The sequence below is a fragment of the Cuculus canorus genome, chromosome 8 (assembly GCF_017976375.1).
Source record: "Cuculus canorus isolate bCucCan1 chromosome 8, bCucCan1.pri, whole genome shotgun sequence".
Classification (NCBI taxonomy): Eukaryota; Metazoa; Chordata; class Aves; order Cuculiformes; family Cuculidae; genus Cuculus; species Cuculus canorus.
In genome coordinates, this window is record NC_071408.1 from 7990707 (window position 1) to 8008834 (window position 18128).

The 18128-nt window shown below is 36.9% G+C and overlaps 1 protein-coding gene across 2 annotated transcripts; it reads left to right on the plus strand.

The window, feature by feature from the left end:
• Window positions 1-613: 613 nt before the first annotated feature.
• Window positions 614-17039, plus strand: RNPC3 (RNA binding region (RNP1, RRM) containing 3). 2 transcript variants are annotated; one of them, XM_054073374.1, is made up of 15 exons: window positions 614-850; window positions 2496-2543; window positions 3672-3790; window positions 4819-4899; window positions 5626-5737; window positions 6222-6290; window positions 7764-7912; window positions 8866-8991; window positions 9940-10076; window positions 10895-11056; window positions 11221-11315; window positions 11395-11453; window positions 11968-12100; window positions 13078-13150; window positions 15917-17039. In XM_054073374.1, the coding sequence occupies exons 1-14, from the start codon at window positions 629-631 to the stop codon at window positions 13135-13137; spliced, it is 1572 nt and encodes a 523-aa protein (XP_053929349.1). In that variant the 5' UTR covers window positions 614-628; the 3' UTR covers window positions 13138-13150; window positions 15917-17039. The 2 variants fall into 2 exon arrangements, with proteins under 2 accessions (XP_053929349.1, XP_053929350.1); XM_054073375.1 differs by having other exon boundaries at window positions 16818-17039.
• Window positions 17040-18128: the final 1089 nt, after the last annotated feature.

Consider the following 18128-nt stretch of genomic DNA (forward strand, 5'->3'; position numbering starts at 1 on the left):
GACCTCACCTGGAGCACTGGGATCAGTTCTGGAATCCACAGCACAGGAAGGACATGGATCTTTTAAGAGTGGGTCTAGGGTCACGAAGATGTTCAGAGGGCTGGAGCACCTCCCATACCAGGACAGGCTGAGAGTCGAGCTTGTGCATTGTAGAGGAGAGAAGGCTCTGGGGAGGACTCATAGAAGCCTTAAAGCAGCCTACAGGAAAGCTGGGGAGGGGCTCTTTATCAGCGAGTGCAGTAATAGGACAAGGGGGGAATGGTCTTAGGCTGAAGGAGGGTACAACCAGGTTAAACATTAGGAAGAAATTTCTTACTGTGAGGGTTTGAGGCACTGGCACAGGTTGCCCAAAGAAGCTGTGGCCGCCCCATCCCCGGAGGTGTTCAAGGCCAGGTTGGATGGGGCTTGGAGCAGCCTGGTCTGTGGGAGGTGTCCCTGCCCATGGACAGTGTGGGTGGAACTGGATGGAACTCTCCCGGCGCCCGCAGCCCTCCCCCTGCCCGCAGCGCGATCTCAGCCAACGCCCGCGGGCCCCGAACCCGCGACCCCGTGACGCGGCCACTCTCGCGAGACTTGGGGCAGCGGCTCCGCTCTCGCGCGATCTACCCTCACTTCCGCGCGCGCTGCGATGGCGGCGCCGGGGTGCGAGGAGGCGCGGGCGGGCGGCGTGGGGCTGGGGGCCGGCCCGCCCCTCCCCGGCGTCCCCCCTCACCCCGGCGTGGCCCGGCGACGGGGCCGCACGCTGCTGGTGCGGCACCTGCCCGCCGAGCTCACGGCGGCCGAGAAGGAGGACCTTCTGAAGCACTTCGGGGCGGTGGCCGTGCGCGTCCTGTCAGACCACGGGCGGCTGGTGAGGGCCGCGCCCTTAACGCGGGGCCGAGCGGGAGCCGGGGCGGCGGGGGGGCAGGTGACCGGCCTCCCGCCTCCCTCCGGGGCGTCCTGCTTGTTGGCAGCAAGGCTGCGGAAAAGAAGCGCAGAAGTGTCTAGGGTGCAGATTGACGGGCCTGCCTCTCCACATCCTTATTTTATCGTTTCCTTGCTCTAAATTGCAAAAAAACTCATAGCAGTATCTGTCTGGTGGTGAATGCCGTTTGGGAATAGCCTTATATTCCTGCAGAACTGCAGATAAATAAATGTTCTCAGCTTGTGTCAGGCTTATGCTTTCTCTTACAGGTTATTAAAAATACTGGCTTTGTAGTACTTAAAGGGTGCCTGCAGGAAAGCTGGAGAGGGTCTCTTTGTCAGGGAGTGCAGGAATAGGATGAGGGGGAACAGTTTTGACTTGAAAGAGGGGAGATTTGGATTAGATATTAGGAAGAAGCGTTTTACTATGGGGATGGTGAGGCACAGGAATGGGTTGCCCAGAGAAGTCGTGGCTGCCTCATCTCTGCAGGCATTCAAAGCCAGGTTGGATGGGGCTTCGAGCAACCCCATCCAGTGGAAGGTGCCTCTGCCTATGGCAGGGCAGTTGGAACTGGATGATTGTTAAGGTTCCTTCCAACCCAAACCATTACAAGATTCTGTGGTTCTCTGATGGTGATTTTTCCGATAGCTGCTGTTGCAACTATTAGCATTTTGGGGTTTTAATACTGAATCATGTAGTGGCAAGTGATGAAGTGTGTTACAACAATTTAAGATGACCTGTGTATTCGGTGAGGACTTGGTCTATTTTGGAAAGCTTAAAGTTTCTTAATACTAAAAATTAAGGGGAAATGTTAATTGGGAACCATTGAAAGTGTCAGAGCATTACAGTAGCTATGACTTTTATAGCAGGAAAAGTAACGATTTTAGGAGTTGCTTTGATCATAGAATTACCAGGTTGGAAAGGTGATCATGGATCATAGAGTCCAACCATTCCTAACACTTCCTTAAACCATGTCCCTAAGCACTTCATCCACCCCTTCCTTAAACACCTCCAGGGAAGGTGACTCAACCACCTCCCTGGGCAGCCTGTTCCAGTGCCCGATGACTCTTTCCGTGAAAAATTTTTTTCTGATATCCAGCCTGAACCTCCCCTGGCAGAGCTTCAGGCCATTCCCCCTTGTCCTGTCCTCTGTCACTTGGGAGAAGAGGCCAGCTTCCTAAGTATAATAATGATCCTTCCTCAGGATCATGATGATGCTACTCTACTGAGAGTTGCTAAAATATATGTTCTTTTTTGAAAACAAGTTTAAACTTCTTTATCAATACACTTCCTTGCAGATGAGGATGGCTTTTCTCACTAGAAAAAAAATACTATTTTCCTGTGTTCCTCAAGCTGCTCAGTTCCTACCTTAATTTTTTGATGGATGAGGTGCCTGTTCTAGATTCTTAAGAAAAAAAATTCCTTAGTACTCCATCTTTACCCCGCATAGGACTTAAATGACTGCTACCAGGATGCTTTCAAATATGCAAACTTGTATCCACTAATTCCTTGTGGATATATTCTTTACATTCTGTTTCTTACCATTTTTTATTTGAATTCTATATGACAATTTTTTTTTGTTGTTTTCTAGAAACATACTGCATTTGCTACCTTTCCCAGTGAAAATGCAGCTGTGAAGGTTTGTATTGAGTTTGTTATTGAATGTTTTAGCAAAGCGCTTTTCTGAATTGCCAGTTGTGCTCTGGAGTATTTTACACATCATCTGGTACTCATTGTTGGTGAAAAAAAGTGCAGAGCAATGTAATATTAGAGTTCTTTTTCAGGTAGTGCTTGAAGGATTCAAAAAAATGAATATTTCTATAAAGTCATAAGAAAGGTGGGTTAGGGCTTGTGGAAGTCTTCTGATCCAACATGTCACATCCGGGGTCACAAAATTACATGACTTGAAACTGGTCAGGGCCTTGCCTAGTGTGTTTGTGCATTTACATATCAACTATAAACCAAACATAATTTACTTGTCTTCTGCATAACTGCATATTTGCCATAAAATTCAGACACAGCGATGTTCTCAATTGAAGACTGCCTTGAATGCTTAACTTTGATAAGAAAAACTACCATTTTAATGGGGGACATGGATGCCAAAAAAGCTAATACTAATAATGCTTTTCAAATATGAATCTGGTAAAAAGCCTGTGTCCTGAATTTCCTTCTAACCCTGGGTCTTTTTGGTGTTGCTTTTATTTTTTCAGGCAATGCTGTGAAGTACTACTTAAAGTTACAATGATTATCTCAGGTGAACAGTGGTGAATTTAGGTTGCTCCGTGCAAGCTGGGGCAGTTAGCAGCCTGTCGTGATCTAGACATGCAGAATGCTGGAGATTTCTAGTGTCATTGTTAAGAATCTTGATTTTAAAATTCCCAGCTATTACTAGCCCGAGTTCAACATGTTTGTACTTCATGAGCAAGAGATTGGTTACTTGAAATCACAGAGATTTACTAGGCTGTGTAATAAGTATCATGTTGCTGGCTGCTGTCTCACTACTGTGTTCAGATGACCTGAGTCTCTTCAGTGGTTCTAGTTGTGAACTTTGTATTTTTGTTTCTGCTAGCAGGAAAGAGGCTGCCAAAAGCAGGGCTGTGAAGGCAGAAACGACGCAAAACTTTGTGTGTGGTAGCTTAGAATTACCTTAAAGCAGTTGGGACTGCATCCTATCATTAGTTCACCAGCCAAAGAAAAAGTTATGCTTTGAAATAATTCTAATGTTTTTCCTCTTACCTTTCTTTCTTTTCTCCGTAATTGTTTGAAGGCTTTGTCAAGACTGCATCAGCTAAAACTTTTAGGTCATACCTTAGTTGTTGAATTCGCAAAGGAGCAAGATAGCGTGCAGGTAGTTAGCCAGCCTTCTGTCTCAGAGAAGTGTAACAGGTATGTGCATAATTTAATTTCTATGTTTGTGGTCAAGGAAAGGATATTCTATATTCATGATACTTTCATAGTACTGCTAGATCAAAGGATAAATCATAACCATTTAAAGTGTTAACAGGCAGGTTCATGACGATAGATAAGTGACTGTGTTCTGTCTGTTAGTATTATTATATATAGTATTCCTTATTCCTATAGTTGCTCATATCCTAATGAGCAATTGTCCCTGTTCACAATTTACAGACAAGACTCCAGTCTTTGTAATGTGACCTCTGTATTGCACAGGTTCCATGTCAGGGTTATCATTTTCTTTTGCTGTTAAGCAGTGCATGCAATTAATAATTGTTCCTAATCAAGAGTCGGGCAGAATTGACCCGTGCTAGCATAGCTGTACTATTGTAGACACTGTCTTCTAGGCTGGAGTTGATTTGCATGTATCTACTTGAATCATGAGCAGAACAAACAAAACTGTTTGAGTCTTCCTTCGAATAAAGAACATGTAACATTAAAAAACAAGAAGAATCCAAATGATAGTATGAGCAAGAACTGGTAGTTTGGGTTTCAATTGCATTGTTAGGTGTTTAGGTTTACTTGTGTCATATGTAACTAAGTGATAGAAGCTATGTGGTAATGCTTAGCTTAAAACCTCTATAGCAGAGTTTAGTTATTTATTCCACTCTTAATGTGAACAAGTCAACAATTCAACTTGGTTTTATACTGTCTCTGAACAGAGAGTAAAGAGTCTTTGAATAGAAAGCAACATAATTTTAGTTCTTTTCCTGTGAGACAATTTAAGTCAGAAGTTTTAAGTATAGTGAGACTTGGTTAAAGCTGCATAAATATTTATGTAAACCTTAGATGTCTAGCTACTATGAGTACCTACAAGTATTAATACTTAATTAATGAGGTCCTTGATAAAAATACTATGCTAATGTATTTCTTATGTTTTTAATATATGACCTTAAACATATTTCATACATTATGGAAGGAAATTAAATTTTGCCCTGTTTTAAAGCTAAATTATTTTTCAGTTTAGAAGAACCGGTGAAAGAAGAAGAGAAGAAGGAACCCAACTGTGTTAAAATAGAGAATGGAATTGCACCCAACCATGGGTTAGTGTCTTTTTTTGTCTTAAACTGTAACAAAATATGATAATTATTTTTGAAATAAGAGTTATGTTGAACAAGAGAGAATGCAATAAGCTGCATTTTCTCTTGTTCTGTTTTATATGCATAGCTGTAGGAATTGAACTAAAATTTCATCTTTATGACAAGTTTAGAAGCGTTATAGCTGAGTAGCAACTGGTGTTTTGAGGTGTGAAGTTGTGGATTGCATAATAGCCTTCTAGCACAAATGCACTGCTTTCTCAGGAAGAGTTTAAGGACTGGGTAGCTTGTCCCAGTGTTAATACTGTTGACTTTTATTTTTCTGAAGGCTTCTTATTTTTTGCCCTATTTGCATTTTTGCATACGTGAAGAATAGATTTCTTTTTGGGCTAATAAACTCAGCACTTTGAGCACTGAATTTATGATGTTTGTAGAGCATGCTATGCTGTCCTTCTGGTTTGGACATGTTAATTGTTTCTGTGTGCTTTAGGCTTTCATCATATGTTGGTATTTTCATTATGCTGAAGCCCAGTAAGTCTGTCATGTGTTAGGGGATCGTTTTCTCATGCTAAAGCCGTAATGTAAGTAGCCCAAAACTATTTTAGGGAAAATAATATTTCAGTGATACTTCAGATGTAATAAATAGTTAAGCCTTTAGTAATCTTTAAGTGTTATCAGTCACTATGTCACAATGGTGCTAAGATTCCTGAGTTTCAATCTTTTTTTCCTCAGCCTCACCTTTCCCATCAATTCTTGCCTCAAGTATTTGTATCCACCACCTTCAAGTACAATTCTAGCAAATATAGCAAATGCCTTGGCAAGCGTGCCCAAATTTTATGTCCAGGTGAGTAAAAAATGGCAGAAAAAGAAAGTATAAAAATAAAAACATCTTGGTTTTTCCTCGTCTAATTGTCCATAGAACTACTTTTTGTCATACTAAATATTAGGTTAGTTTTCCTGTGATAATGTTAATTTCTTACTATGTTGAGATAGTAAGATTTCATTGACCTGAAGTAACCATTACTACATTGACACTGAAAACTTAGCTGGATATGTTCTTTTTAATTAGATGTGACTTGAGTACATGGAATTTCATTCTGAGAAGATATTTACTTTTTTTGATTGCCTTTTTAGGGTGTTGCTCATATTTACAATTAGCGTTGAATATCAAGTCCAGGCTTTTCTTTAATAACCAGTGTAATTGTGTCTTCATTAAAACTGTACTGATTTACATCTGCCAGAAATTATAGACTCTTATACCTAGCAAGGAAGTATTTTTTTAAATTTATTTATTTAAAGGAAATCTGACTTATTTTGAATCATTTCAGGTACTTCATCTTATGAATAAAATGAATCTTCCTCCACCTTTTGGGCCAATTACTGCTCGTCCTCCCATGGTAACTTTTTAAATGTCTTTTAAGTACTGTAAAATTGACAGTTCAAAATTGGCAATTCAAAACATTAGCAACGTGGTACGAGATCTAAGTTCAAATTTAAAGTTGGAGAAATCTCTAGAAGATAGCAAATATTGCTGCATTTCATTGGGTTAGATGTGCATCTTAGTCTTCTAAACAAATCTTACTGCACTTAGAATAAAGAAATATATGTGTATGATAGTAGCTGGAATATTTCAAAAAAGGACGTTATAGCATCATGTTACAGATACAAGAAATAAAGAAAACCATTAGCGCATTTCCTTAAAAAGGTACGTTAAGTTTTTGTCTGTTTATTTCTTTGGAGTTCCGGTTACATTCAGATTTTTAAAGAGATTATGCAGCTCTTTTGGATTTAACTTGCTCTGTTCCAGGTTGTTTTTTGAAAGAGGCAGGGTTGAGGGAAACCAGCTTAGGCAGAGCTGGTTTTGAAGACAAATAGAAATACTGGCTCATAGTCTGTTTGCTGAGAGAACAGAGTAGTTTAACTGATTGCCAGTGGAAGGTAGAGCATGTGAGGACCTGCATTAATAGTGATAGCTTACAGTATTTGGATATAGTGAAGTTGTGCTTCACTACACTTTGTGTTTGCCTTAACAAAGCATCTGCTTCTAGTAAGAGGGGAGCTAACTGGTAAAGAAAAATGTGAAATAAATCTATCACATAAATGAATTCACACTGATATTCTAGGAATAATTTTATTTGTTGCCTGGTTTGGACCAGGATAAGCATTGTGATTTTAGTAGTCATGCAAAAAGAGTAGTAAGGTGAGAAACCAGTCCTCAAAATTCCTAGAGCAGTTTGTAAAGGGCACAGAGTATTTCTAATGACAGAAGTCATTAGTGCCTTATGGAACCAAGGGTATGCAAAAAGTAGCTGTTTAGTTTAGTAAGATTGTTGAAAGTAGGGCTGGAGATCATTTTGTGCATAGGGCATTTCTTATATGGGGTTTTTGCAGTCTCAATGAAGAAACTAATTCGTTTCATAAAGCCCTCACTCCTTACAGAAGTAGAACTGTAACTTTGATAGGTAGTGGAAGGTTCAGTGTAGAAACTGAGGTAGTTTGGGAGCTTAGGCCTCCTCCTCTGTTTTGACTGCATTCCTCTCTAGCAAGTCCTTACAATTGAGTGCAAATGAAAAGCTAGGGTCATGGCTGCTTTTTTTGTTTTTTAACTCCTCAGATTAAAAGAATGAAAACATTCAGTTGCGCTTCAGAAAGCAGCAATTCTTTTTACTTGTGGAAAGTTATCATTAGTAATGTAGTTCAGCAAAATAGCATACAGAACCCTATAAACATACTTCAAAAAATGCTTCTTGTCATCTTTTAATTTATTTCTTTGACCGTTTTTATTAAGTAAAGGAAAACAAGATATGCTGTTTGTTTTCTTAAAACATTTAGTTGCGCTTTTTTTTTTAACTTTTTCCTCATATAATTAGTATGAAGAATATTTACCAGTGCCTGCACCACCACCCCCAATCCCACCTTTGCCTCCTGAAGAACCTCCTTTGCCTGACGAGGAAGAAGAGCAACTATCTAGTGGGGAGGAGTCAGAATATGAAAGTGATAATGATGAAGAAAAGGAGAGGTAGGTATTTTACAGCCATTTGCAAGCTTTTGGGCTCTTTTAAAGTGTTATTTTCACTTTTCTAGCTTCTAGTTCAGCAAGTGGTGGAATCAGTTAATGTTTGGGATATATAGGTAATCGTTCTGGGTACTTAAGGAAGCTCCAGGGTGATTTAAAACCAGTACTGTTTTGAATCACAGTAAGAGAAGGAGATGGCTAAATGGTACACAAATTATTTGTTCCCATGTCTAAAAAAAAAAACTAGACAAAAATCCCAACAAAACAAAAACTCAGAATCAAGAGAGTGCAGATAGAAGGAAGAAATAATTATATTGTTTTCTAGCTTCTTCACTTTTCCGCATCTCTACGGAGTAAACTACTCAGGCTGAGTCATATGTGCACTCTGTCTTCCAAAATGTTCTTGCACATCAGTGTGTGATTGCTAGGAGTAATAATAATAGGCGATCGTGTGTACTGAGGATTCTCTTGCAGTTTTGGGACTGAATTGCATCATAACTGTTTTTTTTAATCTTTAATACTGAATGAAGAATAAATTTTCTTTAATTGCTATTTAAACTGAAAAGTAAATCAGAAAGTCCTTCCGCTATATTCAGAAAAATACATAGATTTGGAAGAAAGGAACTCCTGAATGGAAATAATATTCTAAAAAACGGTTCAGCTTAGGGCTTCTTAGCAATTTTACAGCTTCGATGTCTAAATCAAGTGTATGCTTGGAGAAGGAAGGGGCATCATTGGACTCATTACAGTTTTCATTGATCACTTAATTGTTCTGTGTATATTGATTTGCTGTGTGTTATGGTTTATTAATGTAGTTTTGGTCTTAAGGTAGCTTGATATATAACTGTATCCTGAAGAGTTGTATTTCAGGAGCTTTAAGGAAGGGGGGAGATTTTTCAAAATAAGTATTTTCAAATAAACCACTTTGGTTCTTTTTAAAATTTTGTTTAAAATAGAATGACCAAGTTGATGGAATTAGCAACCCTTCAGCCTAAAAGACCAATAAACACAAAGAGGCGTGGTGTTAGAAAAAAGCAAAGAATTAAAGACTTGTTGAATGTTCCTGTCTCTACTCCCCACAGGTTTGTATTATTTCTGTGGTTTTTGTACTTTTTTCGATTATTCCTTTTACTAAATGACAGTCTGTGTATCATGGTTGCTTAAGTGTTGCTGTTCTAAACCAGACATTCTTCACTGATATATAAATGGGGTAGTGGAGTTGGTTTTCCCTTATCCTTAGGCTTGAATTTATTGTTCTAAAGGTCCAAGGCATCATGTAATTGAACTCAAGTCTGCTCAACAGCCCTTGTCTGTAAAGTGTGCCTGGTTCAAACTCTGTGTTTCTCTTGCTTTCAAACTAATAAAAATCCCTTTTTCCTAAAGAAAAACAATTGCGCACCACATTCCTCACAGAAGCAATCTGGATTTGTTTGAGATACGTCTTGAAATAAAAATTTGGAACACAAAATGAAAGGTGATACTGGAAGAATATTAACAGTGGATTTTGTTTTAAATAATTTTGGGTTTTGAAACTGCAATACTATGGCACAGTAGGCACCAGTGTAGTACTTCTGTGTAGTCATGATCAATTGTGAATGCATTTTTACTAATAGCCTCCTTCTTCCTCCAAGGGATTTCTATATATAGTGTATATATATATACATAAATAGTGTATATATAAATATATAGTCTATAATCTGAAAATTTGATGTATTTTCTACACTACGGGGGAACAGCAGCACGGCCAGTTATATTTTGTAAACTAACTTGCTGATACAGGTTTTCATAAGTGCCTGTCCATACCATAATGCTGTATTAAATACTTGGTTCTGCTCTCACCACCAGTTACAGCTACTGTATTTGCAGTGTTTTAATCAACTCGAACTATACTGGGTGAAATTTTTGAAATGGAGGGAGAATTCACGTATATGTGGTAAACAACAGTATAAAATCTATCTGGAAGAAATCTTGTATTTGACTATGCATTTATAAGTGTTTGACTCTAACTAACATGTTCTTGTTTTAAACAGTAATTTGCATCCTACGCTGTCACCTTCAGATGTCTTTGAGCAGCTACAGCATGTAGGTCATAAAAAAATTGAGTTCCATATTACTACTGACATCCCATCTGTTCTACAGATAAACTCAGAAAAAGAAGAAAAAAATGGTAAGAGTTCACAATTCAAATGTGGTTTCAGCGTAGAAGGCTGCTAAAATTTAGGCAAGGGAATTATTTTTTCATCTTTTGTATTGTGAGCTTTCAAAACCAGCAAATATTGGGGTTTAAGAATAACTGGCATCTTGTCTGCATTTGCTCTTTTTCCCCCATGTTAAAGCCCAGAACTCTGTGCTTTGGTACAGTAAAGATTCTAGAGGACTTTAAAGGTCTCTTTCTTTTCATATGTGGTCTGTGTTTGTGGTGAGTTGCAGTCTTTTAAGGTGTATTTATCAAATACATTACAAATGTATTTTCAGTGTTATACAGTGTAACGGAAGGTACCAAGATAATTTCAGATTTTCCTTTTCCAGCTCTTAGAGAGCAGCATTCAAGTGGTTGCCAACTCCTCTGTGATGCACCGATTATCTGCTATAAAAATGCTGGCCAGTAATAGCAATGAGGCTGATGGTTTCTTATAGGGTTATGGTCAGTCTGCATTTCTTGGTACTTTACAGTAATATATGGTTTCTTTGAATGAAAATTAGATACACCAGTGAAATGAATATGAGCATGAGCAGCAAGGCTAGTTTCATTTTAACTGGCACGTTCCATGGCTTTTATTTGCAGTACAGTTAATGTTATAGGACAATAGGGCAGGTGTGTTTGTCAAACAGGGATTAAGACACATGTCTTTAAGGATATGTTTGAATTGCTTTATAAAGTGTACTATATTAAGATGTTATTGGAAGTAGCATGCTTTTCTGCTTGCTGTTTATAGTCTTGTGAATAAACATACAGATGACTTACATAATGCGTTGAAATTTCAGACATTTGTGTCAAAGAAGAAGAAATCAATAATACAGGCTTTGGAAGGATTTTCCCAGCTCCTAGCTCAAATGATAAAATGGAAACTGAAGAGGAGGAGGATGAAATACCATCAGAATTTATATCTAGAAGGGATCTAGAGAAAAACAGGCTTTCTAGAGAAGGTATAACTGTGAGAATAAGTTATCTAATAATAGTTCTTTGATTTGTAGCAACTAATGGTTTAAATATTTCTTTTCTTAATATATCATATTTAGTCGTTTCATACTGAGCAAAAATACGAAGTAATTAAATGAGCTAAAACATTGTCTGTTTTTCTGTCTTCAAGAAATGGAAAAATTTTCTGTTTTCAAAAACTATGAGCCAGGTGATCCAAATTGCAGGATATATGTGAAGAATTTAGCTAAACAAGTTCAAGAAAAGGTAGGTAAACAAGCAAATTAAGTATTTATCAAAAGAGCTTTTTATCAGCCTTCCTCTTACACCTACCCTTTAATTTCAGGATCTCAAGTTCATTTTTGGAAGATATGTTGACTTCCAGTCAGAAGAGGAACGAAATATGTAAGTTAATTTAATAATGGTGAAAATTTTGATTTAAAAACTAATCCTCCCTACTTTTTATTTATTCTTCTACATCTTTATCCTTTTCTGCATAAAGAAAAAATGAATTTCATTTGAAAATCTTAATTTATCACAAGTACAGAAATAGAATTATTTTTGAACAGTGTCTGAAGACCCTACTATTTTGCCCTTATATTTTCATTGCCAAATTTACTGTTTATTGGCTGACTGACACAGAATGAACAGTGAAGACATTTGTGTGTATCTGATCATTTTCCATATGTCGTATTTACTACAGTTGCACACCCAATTTGCCAGCCTGCAGCCTAATGTCACTTTTTACTAAATGCTTCCCCCAGGCAAGACGGTCTCCAGTTACATAATTACTGCTTGTTAGGCTCTACTTCCATTTCTGCTATTTCTCCAACTTGAAGCATGAGAATTATATTTGTACTATGAAATATGAAAGTGTTGTTAAACACGGGTAATTCCCGATTCTCTATTTTGCCTCTAGGTTTGATATACGTTTGATGAAAGAGGGCCGTATGAAGGGACAGGCTTTCATTGGACTTCCTAATGAAAAAGCAGCTGCTAAAGCTTTAAAAGAAGCAAATGGATATGTCTTATTTGAAAAACCCATGGTGGTTGTATCTTTTTCTTGAAACATTTGCATTATATTCTTTGTAATCTGTCTGTCAATCCCTAGTTTAGCTGTTGATGTTCTACTTACTAGAAATCTATGGAAAGAGGAATTACCTTAAGAAACCCAGGCAGTGTGGCATAATGTGCTACTGTTAATTTTATAATTGATAAATTTATAGAGGCACCTGTTCTGGAGCAGGAAAGTAAATGCGCTTTGTTTAAGTCAATAAAATTGAGTTCTCTGGTCTTAGCACTTTGATCCTGCAAGAACAATTCAAGAGAATTTAGCTTGTATGAACATTTTATTTCAATTAAGTAGACTTTTTGTCTTGTTTAAGCCTGTGTTTGCAGAATGAAGAACATAAAGAAATGTTCCTGTTGGGGTCAGTGGTCTCTGTTTAGACTGCTTCTGCAGCTGGAACTGTCAAACTGTCACTTTCTTTTTAGGCCTTTGTAACGTGTTGGGAGCTCTACATTTTGGTTTTGGGGTTTTTTTTGTTTTTTTTTTTTTTTGTCTATAAGTTTTAAAGTTCTTCCGGTCCTTTCATATTTTTAATTGTTTCATTGTCTTATTTAATTTTCTTTGTACTCTTGTTCACCCCAACCTCAGTCTTTTTTAGCTTTTTTTCCTCCCAAATACCTACTAAGATATGAAAGTTATGGAATTAACATGTAAATATCAAGCATTTATCCCACTGTAGTTAATCTGTTTTTCATCTAGCTTGTTCCTGGTTAGTCTTTATTTACTTAGTATTCTAAACTCTTGGACAGGCTCTTTTAACATTTTTCTGTAGTGCAGATTGGTGAGGTCCTAATCTTGGACTAATAGACACTATTGTTATGATTCTTAAAACTGTAGTAGAATTGATTAAGATAGAGCAGATAAAGGCTTTGAAACTAACTTTTGCTGAAGTAATACCTTTTTGCTTCTTGATTGCCTTCTGTTTGTCATTGACACTTGTAGTCCTTAACAGAACCTCAGCAATTTGCTCGTTCAGCTAGACCAAAGCAGGATGCCAGTGAAGGGAAAAGAAAAAAGTAGAACACTTCACAAGGTATGGATTCTCTCTCTGAAAATAAAAATACACAAAATAGGCTGAGGGATATTGCTCATTTCTATTGCTGGATATTTGTTTGGTTTTCTGTATTATCTTTTTAATGGCTGCCTTAGAAATAAGGATGGTGGAGTGGAAATGTTCTATACATTATTTTTTTTTTCTTAAATGTGCACCTATGCCAGAAAATCAGAATGCAAGATATATAGTTGGTGTAAGTTAAAATGTTGCTTCTTTATTTTGTTAGAAACTCTGAGATTGCCATTTCCATAATCTTGATATCCTAGAGTAGTTGTCAGTTTCTTTAATCTGGTGAGCTGGGGGGTTACTCTGGAATCTAACCACTTACCTTTTAGTAGTCTCAAGAGCGTTAGTTTTGAAGACAGTTGCCTCTTTTCTTCTTCCTTTCCGTCCCTGCCATTGTTAAGTGATCCTGAAGAACTGTTCCTGCAATAAACTCACTTTTGCTAGCTCTGTAAGGGACCTTTGCCTTTGCTAACTTTGGAAAATAGGATCTTAGTACTGTTGCAGCGTCCTTTAAACTTGCCTGATTTAAGAAAGGATATGTATCAGAAAGTGCTACTTAATTTGTGGTGATAAAGGCTTCCTTTGTTGTAGAATGCATAGGTTCTGATTTTTGAAATTATTGTCAAAACTTGATAGGGAAAGTAACTTTTAGTAGAAAGTAATCACTATTTAACTTAATCTCCTATCACATAGCTTTACTTCCCTACTGTTTACTCGAGCTATTTGCTTTACACGAGAGTTGATTTTGCTTAAGTTACACTAATGAAACTGAGGGTTTTGGTGGCCTAAAAACATTTGAGTAGTGAACTGTGTGAAACTAACATGTGAAGTAAATGGTGCGAGAATTAGGAGCACTTATTTCAGGTAGATGACCTAGCTCAAATTTAGAGCATTTAACTTGGTTACAGATTACAGTTGAGCATCACTCTGCTTGTGCCTCCACCCAAGACCAAATGAATTCAAAGCTTAGGCTGAATGCTTCCGAAACACTACTTAATCCATATATGTTTTAATGTTTGATCATTGTTACTTTGGAAAAAACACTGAAGTTAAAGATAGAGGATGTGGAGAGCTGCTTTTGATTTTTAAAGATTGGCTGGAGACCCCACAGTATGATTATTGAGAAGGTAGTATTATAAATATTCTATTTTTATCTTCCTTACGTAATATTGTATAACAGTTACATCAATTGTAGGATTCTTCTTTTGTCAGTCGTCTAAGGGTTTTTTTTTCATCAGATTATATTTGTGCTTGTTTCCCTCATTTCTGAGATGCTCTTTGATTTTACCAGTTCCTACTTTTTTTTCAGGCATTCTTCTGTATAGGTCATTAAAAAGAGACAAATGGGCCTTCGCTAAAATATTCTATTAGGGACAAGGATTTATGGGAATGTTTCAGTCTTGTTTCTTACTGCTACCTTGTTAGAAAGAAACCTTGTATTTATATTATCCAATGTCTAATAAGAAAGTTACTAAGTTGTTTTGGTTTTTTAATCAAATGAAAAAACCCAAAGTATTTTAGCTATTGGAAAGCCTTATAAATGAAGCCTGAACACTTCTATTATTCCAGGAATTCAGTGTCTTTCCAACTAATTTTTATTAATCATGTTGATGGTCAACTCTGTCTAGAGTGAGCAAACGTGCTTTTGCAAGATGTGTTTGTGCACCTGAAAGCCTTACATCTTGTGTTAGTGCGTTGGTTTAATGTGTTGCAGACAGAACTTCTTCCTTACCTTGACTATTTATATGTAAAGATCACAGAATGTGCCATAGACAAAGAGATTCTTGGGATCCATGAAGTTTAATTAAAAATATGTATTTCACTTCCCAACTAATGATGAAACTGAACCCTATTTCTGCGCAGCTATATTTTTTTTCCTGCTGGAATAATCTGGTGGATGGTGATTTATGGTGCAGAATGCCATGATTAGAAATCTGAGTGTGTAAGGAAGAGCAGTGTCAGAATCTCATTTGAAACATAAATATGCATATAAACAAGTTTATACAGACAGTTGAAGGACTTCAAATTTGATCTGTATCTCGTATCTCAATGTTGTTTGTTTTGGTTGTTTTTAAACAACTCAATTGTCATAAGTTAAACTTTTGATTATTTTCAAACATGTGGAAGCTGCGTTAAATTCATTAATCTTATTGCAAAGATTTTCGTTATTTTTTAGTATTTCCTGTATGTAAGTGTTATCTTTGTAGAGAAAATGTGTGGATTATAAAAATACTATGTAATTCCTTGCTAGCTAGAATATCTTTTTCTTGATAGACTGGCAAAAATTTCAGTTAGTACTTGGGGTGACTATTTTTTCAGTAGCTAAAATACAACTGTTGAGGAGAAAGGTTGTGTAGAAGAAACTGGTGTTGAGAGCTCTCCAGCTTCTTCATAGGGAAGAAGTGACTTGAAAGCCTGCATTGAATGGAAACATGATTGGGTTTTGGACCTGATGAAAAAAGTGAGTCTGTAAAATGGCAAGGACTTGAAGGAGAATTAATGAGACAGCAAAATCTGGTGTTGTCCTAGTAGTTCAAGTAATCATCAAAAAATGTATTTACTTCTGAATATGGAGTTTAGTGTTGGTTGATTCATCGGCCCTCATTAAATCTCGTAAGGGGTCAAAACTGTATATTTTATCAGAGAAGCATATTTGCTTTTTATAGGTAGTATAAATTGATGTGTATGCATTACTGAGAACCAAGTAAAATTAAACCACATTCTGCTGTTCTTCTTCAGAAACATTCCTGCGTAAATACTGCAGTAATACTGTCATGCAGAGTGTATCCTTTTTGTTGTATCCTTTTTTTGTGCAATGTTTTCTGTAGCGCTCATCTACCTCTAAGTTTTCGTATAGAGTAGGTGTGGGGAGGAGTTTACCTGTTTTAGAACTTGAACTGATCTGGTAATTTTAAAAGCAAAGTGCACTTTTTCAGGGGAAAAAAATGAAAAATCAATTGCCTGTTGTGTGAATAGACATAGTGAAGGTTCCTAGTCTTAAAAGGTGGGCTTCACCTTCTTCCATAAAGGTCATTATAACTTGCTAATTTGTGGTCCAATTCCTTAGTTTGTATGAGCTACAGGTGTTTCACTGATATGCCTGGGGCTGTGCCAAGCTCACACTGAAGTTGTTTTTGTGGTTTTCTTTAAGTAGATCTAGTAATAATATGTTGGGTGAAATATGTTGCAGAGGAATACTTAATAATATTAAAGGGTTGACCAGTATTTTAGAGCATTTATAATTATTGTTGTTCTGGTATATGAGAATCTATCTGTAGTTGACTTAGTTTGTACATTCCTTACTTTTTCTTTTTTCAGTAGAGAAGAAAATCTAACAATATCTGTCAAGGAAGTATTTGGAATTGAATAATTAATCCACTATTAATCACTGCTACCTTTTGTGTTGGTTTCCTTTTTTTTTTTTTTTTTAAGATTGTTTTCTGCACTGAGATAGTAGTGTTACCAGTGACTTATATTTTTCTTGTGGGGTTCATCTTACATTATTGTTTAACTTACTGTAATATAAAATTAATTCAGCACTTTTCTAAATACTAAATATCTTTCAATTTAGTGGTCAAAAAGCATAACACTACTATTTTCTCTTTGTTCTTACTTCTAATGTGCCTTTGTGATGTTCTAGGTCCCTCGTGCTCCATCTCTTTCAAGTATTATCAAGCTGAGGGAAGAAGCAGTGTAATCATCAGGACTCGAACTGTGCGTAGTAGCATTTCTAAAGTATTTAAGACAGAGTATAAATTTTCTCATCTGAAAGATTCCAGGTATCTTCAAACTGTCACAAGACTTATATGATAAATGCATGCTAGTTTGCTTGTGAAATCTCCAATAAATTATTTCATTTCTCTTTGTTTTGCCTTGTCTTCTTCATTTTGACTTCAATTTTGGTTTGGGGTTTGGGAGTGGGAAAGGCACTTCTTTTCTTTGAAAAGGCGAACAATCCAATTGTAATTGTGCAGCATGTTCTAGATGATTCAGAGCATGTATTCATAAGCAACAGAGTGAATTCTTCCCGCCTTGAGTGTGATTTTATAGCTATTGGTGTTTCAAGGTAAAAAGATGAAATCTAAGGATAATCTCATTTTAGTGTAAGTCTTTTTCCCGTCTTGGAGACTAAGCAGGACTGGTGTACTGGCATGAATTTGTACTGTGAAATTAGACTCTGTTTTTTTTGTCAGTAATTAACATTCATTGTTATCCGCATCTTGAAAAATATCACTAATGAAACTAAAATCAAGTAGCAGTTAAAACAGAGGGGGTGTGGTCCTTGTGTGTTTAACAAAAATCAATGCTGTGGAGGTCACAAAGTAAGATTTGTTCCATACTAAGATTAGTGTAACTTTCTGAAACCACATGGGAAACATTGCAAAGGCATGTACTTGGCAAGAGGGTCCAGTGAGTTTAAGGAGAAAATTATTCCATAAAGTCATAATTCATAGTTGGTGGTGTGGTAACAGGCTGGTGTAAAGACTTCAGTTTTGTCATCGTTCCAGCTGCAAATAGCTTAAATCACTATTATTGATTGCTGGACCAAAATGTGTGTGTGTTGCTGTTTTTTGCAGTATGTACTGGTTTAGCAGATTATTTTAAAATGCTTTTACTGGAATTCTTATTAGCCCATTTGCTGTGTTCCCATGTGGACTGTGTGTGGCTGTTAGTTTATCTTATCTGTATTTGGAGTAGTAGGCCAGGAAAAATACACTGAAAGAGGAGGTTTTATGAGAACCAAAGGGTTTATGATGCTTAGAAGAGAGAAAGAAGTGGCTAAAAAAAATAATTGGAGTGTTTTGTGTCCATTCTGTTATAGATAAAGCTTAGCTATGTTCTTGGTGGAGTTATATTATTAAGGAACAAATAAAACATACCCCTCACTATCCTATATTGATAATCTGTAAAGAAAACTTTTGCATACGGCTGAGAAAACTTTTTAAGGTGA

Bases quoted from the DNA above. Each gene is read 5' to 3' on its own strand.
- RNPC3 (XM_054073374.1), top strand. From the start codon at position 629: ATGGCGGCGCCGGGGTGCGAGGAGGCGCGGGCGGGCGGCGTGGGGCTG. The intron at 11,057-11,220 runs GTATAACTGTGA...TCTGTCTTCAAG, and splicing joins AAACAGGCTTTCTAGAGAAG to AAATGGAAAAATTTTCTGTT. The intron at 11,454-11,967 runs GTAAGTTAATTT...TTTTGCCTCTAG, and splicing joins TCAGAAGAGGAACGAAATAT to GTTTGATATACGTTTGATGA.